Consider the following 8,453-nt stretch of genomic DNA (forward strand, 5'->3'; position numbering starts at 1 on the left):
TGGGTGCCCGGGGAGACGGTGATGCCTCCGGGCAGCAGCAGGCATGTCTGCAGGAGGAAAGGGGAGGGGACAGAGCCCGAGATGTGCCAACGCTTGGATGTGAGCTTTGCTCAGGCGAGCAGCCATCCGGCTTGCTGTGTGCCCAGGACTGGCTCCCACCCACCCTGTGGGACCCCTCTGGTGGGCAGCCGGCCCTGAGCAGGACAAGTCCCTTCTCTGAGCCTGAGGTGGCAGGAGGAGGGGATGATGCCTGACCCTGCAGGGGTCAGATGCCAAGGTAGGGTGAGTGGTGCTGGCATGGAGATCTCTGGGCACTGAGCTGGTCTCTCCCAGGAGGATGCGGGAGGCCTCCAGGAGAGTCCTGGGCTCAGGGTCTCGGAGAGCATCTAGGAACGGGGCGGGAGGACGACTGTGCCAGGGGCTCCTGAGCAGCTGGTGCTGGTGATGAGCATGTGCACGCCTGAGCCCGGCTGGGCCTGTCAAGCGTTTGTTGAGGTGTTGTCGTTCACTTGCAGTTATCTTCCAGGACCAAACGGTGCTCTGAAGACACTCGCTCAATCCCCACAATGCAAAAGCTCTAGTTCTCCTCGTGGAGATGGTGCCCAGCTAGCCCCTGCTCCTCCTCCTCTTGCTCCCCAAGGACACGAAGATCTCCTCCTTGGCTCTGCAGCACCCAGGTGCTAGCTGGAGACCCTGGGGCTTCAGACCCTTTCCTTTGCAGTTTCTTTCTGTTCTTGGGTTCTCCAAGTTTCATGATTTTTTGTATGTTTTGTTTCTTTAACTTGCTTCAAGCTGCTCATGTTGCCCATCCCCTTCCCCACACACCCCTCCTCCCTTACACTCCTGTTTTCACTTGTAAATTCTTTCTGTATCACATAACTATATGATGTTGAGTTGCTGTTTGTATGATTTTTCTCTTAAGTTACATCTTTATTATATTTTAGGGCCCAGGGATCATCCTGATATTGTTGATTCATTTATGCAACTCCTGGCACAGGTGTGTTTTAGTTTCTTACTCATTCACTTTCTGTTCTCTCTCTTTCTCTTTTTAATTCAATTTAAACCTATTTTTAGCTTTCTGTTGACAACGTTTTTTTCCTTTTAGTTGAATATCGAGTTTCTCCATCTGTTTCCGTGGAATCTGAAAACAAAACATCCTCCTTTAGTTCTGGGTTCGCACCATCCCCAGGGCAGTGCCCTCCTCTGCAGGGCAGCCTCCAGCTGCCACCCCCTCACCCTGCCAAAGCTGGCGTGGGACGCTTGGGGCTGCTGCCACGGTCACCCTCAGGTGACAGACAAGTTAGAGCATTAAGTGGATGTTTTCCAACCCATTTACCTGCCCTACGATGGGTCCTCTGGAGCAGGCTGGTGGGAGGAAGCCCCTGCCCACGGTAGCAGGCAGCTGCCGGGGTCTGGCTCTGAGCAACGTGCTTGCGATGGTGTGTGGACGTGCCAGGGTGCCACGCTGCCTCCTGCCCTGGCAGCCTCCTGGGGTGGTGGCAGCTCCTGCGCCTGCAGCCCGGGAACCCTCCTGTGCCACCGGCGCGTGGGGACGGTTTGTGTTGGTGTGGGGGCCGCAGGCTGTCTCGTGGGGCTGGCACTCGTGTCACTGTTGGCGGTGGGCAGCATGGCCAGTGCCATGCTGTCTGCACATGCCTGCTGGGAGCCGCAGGAGCCCAGCACCCTTTTCAGCCCCTGGCTCTCGGCAGAGAAGTCCTGATGTCCTTGATGTGCTCAGAGCCCCGCTTGGAGATGCGCCCCCCCAGCACCTACCCAGAGGGTGGGTCGGTGGTGAGGAGGGGCCCGGCAGAGTCACTTTCTGCTCCGTTTCTGTGACGGCAAGACCTCTGACCATGTGTGCTGGCCTGGTGGCTGTGCAGGAACACGCCCCCAGGCAGCTACCAGAGCTGTGGCCATCCTGTCCTTGCCTGCTGGCCGGCATAGCCAGGTGCCAAGCTGTCAGCCCCTCCAGCAGCTGCTCTTCCCATGTAGGGTCTTGCGGGATGGAGGGGGCTGCACTTCACCCTGCCCAGGCAGGGTCTGCTCCTCACAGGTCTCACTTTGATGCCCGGGTCCTGCTGAGACCCATCGCATCCCACAAGCCATATTGAGCGTTTTCTTCCCTGCTTTTCATCTTGAAAGACGTAACGTAATGGGGTTATCGGAAAGCGTGTGCAGCTTTTGCTGGTGTCGGTTTTGGAAGCTGTGACCTTTTTACAGGGGTTTCGAATGTGGGGGGAGGGTCAATGAATGGGGTCTGTGCATGAGATTCATGGGGGTGTCCTCCCCAGCTACTTGGTGCTGGCAGGACCTCTGCTCAAGCACTGTGCCTAGTTTGGAGCACAACATTTCTGTAGATAGAGACCAGAGAGCACAGGGAAAAGCATCTGGGAAAACGACCACCTGTGCACGTGGTGAGGAGGAAGAGCTGATGGGATCCTGAGGACCTGCATGAGTCTTGGAGTGTGTAAAAAGTAATGCCCCAGTCAGGGGTAAAAACCCCTTTTCTGTTCTCCTGGAGCAGGACAATAAGTAACAGGAGGAAATCATGGAAAAGGATCTGGTTCAGGCAGTAGGAGATCTTCCTAGGAGTGTGGGGAAGCACTGGAAGGTCACTCAGGGAGCTGCTGTCTCTTGGAGGGCTTGAAAGGACTCAGCAAGCCTGTTGCTCTTGGAGGGCAGGTAGAGGTAGTCATGCGGGGGGGCAGGGCATCAGGTGACCCTGAAAGACTGTTCCAAGGCTATTTGTTGTTTCTTTGGAAGGTGCTTGGTTTCTTTCTGTTTTGGGGTCCTTCTCTGTGTCTGGGCATGGCACGTTTGTGCTCTTTTGGAGAGAAAAGTGCAACCGTGCTGCACTTCCCTGGGCTGTGCGGTGAGAACAACCACCACCCATCCCGGCTGCCGGGAAGCTGTTAGACTCAGGGCAGGATCTGCAGGCAGTGCTGGGGCAGCATGCTGGCAGCTGGCCCGTGCTCCAGCGTGCCGATCTCCGGACAGCCTGCGCACTTCAGAGGCCCTGCTGCAGGAGCAGCTCAGGGGCTCCTCCGTAGCTGCTCCGTCTTGGATCACTGTGAGACATCTGACATTGTGCTGCTGGCCCACCACCGCCCATGCAAGACCTTGTTTTCCTGGGCTTTTATTCCAGCAACCCCATGAGGACCAAAGGATCCCACCCCTGTTCTCTCTCCTCACCCTTGTTTCAAGGTGTCCTCCTCTTCCTTGGCCTGTCCCTCTTCCCAGCCTGATGATCTGTCAGAGTGCTTTGAAAGCCCTCAAGAAACGGCCTTGCCGTGCCTGCTTGGCTTCTTGCTCTCAGGACTTCTAAGAGCTGTCTGATGGCTGAGGTGGGTCCAGCCTGTCCTCTTCCAGAGGACCATGTTCTGCGGTGATGCTGTGGAGCATTTGTAGATCCAAGGATTAAAGTCGGAGAGAACTGCAGATCTCTTCAGATCTGATTTTCAGGGGGTGTGGGAGGAGGGCTGTGTTTTCATCTCAGCCTGCTCTGCCTGTGGAGCCCTTGGTGAAGTAGTGCATCTTCCAGAGCAGCAGCAAGTTTGGACCCAAGAGTGTGTCAGGGTGGAGACTTTCCCACTTCCCTGACCGTCTGCTCCTGTGGCTGACCACCTTGGTGGACACAGCATCTTCCGTGTATCAAATTTGACTGGTTTCTCCTTGCAGGCGGTGCTTTTGTCCCCCTCTGCCAGCAAGTACTCTTTTACCTTCTGATAACTCAGAAGCTCCTGCCTCCTGATAATTGCACATCAGCCCTCTGTCACCAACTCACAGGGAGCCATCCCTCTGTGACAGGATTTCAGCTGACTTTACTGCATATATATTTGGGCTTGGTTGCGGCCTGTGGGACTGCCCAGTTGGCACAGCTGATAGTTGTGCCACGGTGTTGTCAACCCACTCTTGACGATGGCTAGCTGATCACGAGAGCATGCTGGCTTAAACCAAATGCCTTACAGATGCCGGAGACCCTGAGCTACTGTTACTACTCAAAGCTAAGTGTGAAGTAAGCAGTCTTCGTAAGGCTGCACAGAGCAGCGCCGGCACCCTCTGCAGTGAGCGCTGTCCTCAGCTGCTCCCCTCCTGCCTCCACTGTGTGCTGGGAATGGTGCTGAGCATCAGTGCGGCTGTGCCTGAGGTGAGCATCCCGTCTGGAGGGCTGTGGGGCTCAGTGCCACCCGCCCGGCTGGAGCCCCTGTGCCCAGGACTACACCCGGCTTGCACCCGGGTCTGCATTGGCAAAACCAGGCAGGTTCTGGTGTTTGGGAGCTCTTGCCCACTCCCTGGCCAGCACGTATCACTCGTGTGCATGCTCCTGTTTGCAGGTAGGACTTTGGGGCTCTCCAGCCTGCCTGCCCACTGGGGCTGCAGGCACATCCACCCACCCCCAGCACAGCTCCGCACTGGCACAGGCATCCATAGCGCTACGGTGACCTCCCCTGACTGGGTGCCCTGGGGCAGATTCAGGGCCTCGCCAGGCAGAAGATGCAAGACTGACCTGTGATGGCACAGCCAGTGCCTGGCCAGGCACAGCCAGCATCATCCCCCACATCCCTTTCCTCCTGGGCTGGTCCAGGCTGCATGCTGTTCCAGCTCCCACACCTGCTCCAGCCAGAGCCATAAAGCCCGGTGGAGGATGTTGGCTTGGCATCCCCTCTCCCCAGTGGGCAGGGACTGACTGCTCCTCCCTGGCCCTGGTGCCTTTCCAGAGTTGGAGGCTCTGCTCTGCCAAGCTTGTAGTCTGGGAAGAGGAGGTGGTGCCGGACACAAGGGCTTGATCTGTGTGTTCTGGTGAGCTGCAGGAACCAGCTGTGCAGCCCCCCACTGTCCCTTGTCTGCTGGAGGAGTTGGGTTTGGTGTCCTGTCCCTGAAGAGCCCACCCTGAAGATCTGTCGGGGGGTATTCCAGCTGCCAAGGAGAAGAATCTGACATCCTTCCTGTGCCAGCCTGCAGAACAGCTCTCGCCAGAAGCCAGTGCCTACCCCTGCAGTGGCTGCTGCAGCAGAGGATGTGGCGAGACATTTGAAAACGTTTAAAGACCCGTCCCCATTCCAGAACATGTGAGCAGAGCTGCTCTGGCAGGAGCTGAGGACAGGCTGGCAGTAAGAGGCCCCAAAGCCTGTTCCTGGTGCTGGGAAAGAGCAGCTGGACCTACCTGGTGCTGCTTGTGGATGGGAGAAGCTCCACATGGCTCCATCTCATGGGGGTAAAAAGCATCTCTGTCTAATGTAGACATGTGCACGTGTGCCCAGATTTGGCTTGCACTCTGTGCTCCCTTGGTGGAGGTGTCCTATGGGAAGAAGCCCTCCCAATACTGGCACGCTTACCCCCATGGCACTGACGGAGTGAGGAGCAGATGCTGCAGTGAGTCTGCAGAACCTGGGGGCCTCTGCCTGCTGCGGGTCTGGTTTGGCTGGGAAAAGCACCCTGCAGGTAGGTGGCAATCTGTGCACGTGTGAAGACTCTTGTGGCAGCTGAACATTGTTGCAGCACACAGGAGTTGGGTTAAAAGCAGCCCCTTGGACAGGCAGGGTAGAGGAATTAAAGCTGGGTGGTATCACAGGAGCTGATACCCAAGCAATGTGCTGCTGGGAGAGAGGTCCTGGTCATCCCTCTGGAAGCCCGCAGCAGCCGGGGTAGTCCCCGGTGGCTAACGCTGCAAGGTCTCTTCCAAGTGTTTGTCCTGTATGTCGCCGACTAAATGGCAGCAGCCACGATGAGTGGATGTGTTTCTAAACTGTCGCCCAGCCACTAGCTAGTCTTCTGTGTTGGTGCTAGCGCGTCAGGAAGGATGGAGCACAACATCTGTGTGTACACACGCAGGTATAACACGGCCCCTGATTGCCCCCGGAAGGTCTCTGCCTGTTTCTAGCAGGCAAGCAGGACCCTGCGATTCTACCGTCTCCACGTGGTACAGCGACGCCTTCGGTGCCTAAACCTGAATCCTCTTTTGCAGCGTGTGATTCAAAGGGTCAGAAAGGAGAAGGGGTAACCCTGAAACCTCAGCTTCTTGGTCTCCAGCATATGTTCTCTGCACTGTGCAGGTGGCCGTCAGCTTTCCCTGGAGCAGAAGGGGGGAGGAACTAAGTGTGTTTTGCTTCAAGTAGAGACCATGGCTGTGGGCAGATGGCTGTGCGTCCTGGGTGCTGCTGGCTGAATGCTGTCCTTGTTTTCATCCCCAGGAGCAGGCTGGAGCGCAAGCAGTGGCCCTGCACATAGCTCAGCCCAAGGGCTGCCTGCCCTGCTATCCTGCTGTCCGAGCTCCAGGCACAGAGCAGGGCCGCTCCAGTGCTCTGGCTGCTGACCCCAGTGTCATAGTGACAGCAGGGCAGGGGGCTTGGCTGCCATCCCCAGCGCATCCTGCAGCAGTGGGCACAGCGGTGTGGTGGTCAGGGCATGGACATGGCCACCTTACACGGCAGGGCTCACGGTGTCAGGGCAGAAACCCTTCCCATGGAGTGGAAAGGGCAGACCGAAACATTTCCATTCGGTAACTGCCCAGTGCCTGCACAGCTGGGGACCAAACCACTGCATGGGGTGTCACATCTCAGGGTGTCCCCAGCAGCACTGCCTGACCCCCACAGTGTCTGGTGGGATCGCTGGGAGGCAGGGGAAAAAAAAAAAAAAAAAGCTTTTCTGATCTCAGACTTGCTGTTCTGGAACTGCCAGGCAATGTTGGCATCTTGTCATCTGTGCCCTGGAGCCCAAGCAGAGCATGCTGCTGGCCCTGTCTGGGGTCACTGCTTGAACCCAGGGACACCAGCATCTTCAAGGAGAGCAGAGCAGCACAGGAGACTGGTCTGTGCTGGTCCCCACATGGCCATCCTTGTCCTGGGAGCACTGCTATGGCCTGGCCTACTCCAGTGGGACAGGAGCCCTCTGTCCTGTCTCTGTGTCCAAAGTGTGTGCACCGCCACGGCATCAATCCTCAGGTCCTGGGGTCTGCGGTCCCTGAGCGTAGCAAACTGCCTGGATGTTTGATGGACGTTGTCTTGGGGGGGTGGGAAGGAGATGGTTTCCTGGTGTGCTGTGTGAATCGGCCATTTATCGTGGGTGTGCCCAGGTAAGTGTGCATTCAGGCAGAGGGTCTGGGGCACCGGGTTCCTCGGAGGCTGCCTCTGCACCACGGGGTTTATGCTGCCTGTCTGTGTGCCTTGCAGGCTCTGAAAAGGAAGCCGGACCTCTTCCTGTGTAGCAACCTGGATGTCAAAGCAGTGTTTCAGTGTGGTGAGTACCAGGGGCATGGGCATGTGCCCCAGATGGCTCTGCAGAGAAGCCAACCTGCTCCTCCTGCGGGCCCGGGCTGGGCACCACAAGGCTGATTTGGGCTGGGGCGTGGTGTTTCTGCCTGCTAACCTGAGCCATTTCTGCATACAGGTGTCCTTTCGCTCAAGTTCCCTGAGGCCCCGACGGTCAAAGCATCCTGTGGCTTCTTTGTGAGTATGGTGGCATCACGCATCCCCACCCCAGGAGCTGGAAGGGCAGGAGTGGGGCTGTAGGTTGGGCAAGGGCGCTGCGGTGTGGAGCCCGCTCCGGCACTGAGCGGGCCGTGCGCTGTGTGTTGCAGACGGAGCTGCTGCCCCGCTGCGGAGAGGTCGCCCCGGTGGGACAGGTTGTGCATGAGAACGGCAAAGTGCTACTGCAGGCGGTGCTGGAGGTGAGCTGGCATCGGAACCACGGGCTCCCCAGGCAGCTTTGGGCTCGATTCCCGGGCAGCACCCCTGCGGAGCCGGGGGCAGAGAGCCTGGCGGTGCAGGCGGGGTGACACCGCGGGCTCAGCAGTGTCTGTACTCTCTGGCAGGGTGTCGGTGGCCAGGCTTCCCGCAGCCTCATGGATCACTTCGCAGAAATCCTCTTTGCCTTGAACAAGCACTGCTTCAGCTACCTGAGTGTCTGGATCAAGGAGGCCATGCAGCAGGACGGCTTACCCTCGGCCCGCGTCAGCCCCGAGCAGAAGGAGACCTTCAGCCAGCAGATCCTCAGGTTTGTGCCCCCCTTTCTGCGGCGGCTGTGCCCCGCGTGCGGTGGGAACGAACCCCGCGGCATGGCCTGGCGTGTCCCTCCTGCTTCACGTTGGTCCCCTCCCTCCGTCTTAGCAGAGAGCGTGTGAACAAGCGGCGAGTGAAGGAGATGGTGAAGGAGTTCACCCTGCTGTGCCGAGGGCTGCACGGCACGGAGTACACGGCAGACTACTGAGCACCTGGCCAGGACTGCGGACAATTTGCCCGGACCAGCCCTTTCCCGCAAGGAAGCTCCCCCTTCCCCCCTGCCCTGCTGCAGTACGGCTCGTAGAATAACCCTCCACCTAGAATTAACCCACTCGGGACGCTCCTCAGCTAGATTTGGTGGCCGCATCTCGGTGTCAGCATCTTTGTTTCCCCCAGCATGCTCCCCCCCCTCGCAGGGGACAGGAGTGCCGGCTGCAGGAGGCGGCGGAGGGTGGG

At 58.2% G+C, this 8,453-nt stretch overlaps 1 protein-coding gene across 1 annotated transcript in view; it reads left to right on the forward strand.

The window, feature by feature from the left end:
- IPO13 (importin 13) overlaps positions 1–8,447 on the forward strand; it is a 21,780-nt gene extending 13,333 nt beyond the window's left edge. Inside the window, exons 14-19 of the mRNA XM_010151486.1 lie at positions 945–997; positions 7,170–7,236; positions 7,387–7,445; positions 7,577–7,666; positions 7,811–7,992; positions 8,106–8,447. Of these exons, the coding sequence (XP_010149788.1) occupies positions 945–997; positions 7,170–7,236; positions 7,387–7,445; positions 7,577–7,666; positions 7,811–7,992; positions 8,106–8,205 (551 nt within the window). The 3' untranslated portion in view covers positions 8,206–8,447. The remainder of the gene's footprint in view (positions 1–944; positions 998–7,169; positions 7,237–7,386; positions 7,446–7,576; positions 7,667–7,810; positions 7,993–8,105) is intronic.
- Positions 8,448–8,453: the final 6 nt, after the last annotated feature.

Source organism: Eurypyga helias, unplaced genomic scaffold (assembly GCF_000690775.1).
Source record: "Eurypyga helias isolate BGI_N326 unplaced genomic scaffold, ASM69077v1 scaffold20975, whole genome shotgun sequence".
Taxonomy (NCBI): Eukaryota; Metazoa; Chordata; class Aves; order Eurypygiformes; family Eurypygidae; genus Eurypyga; species Eurypyga helias.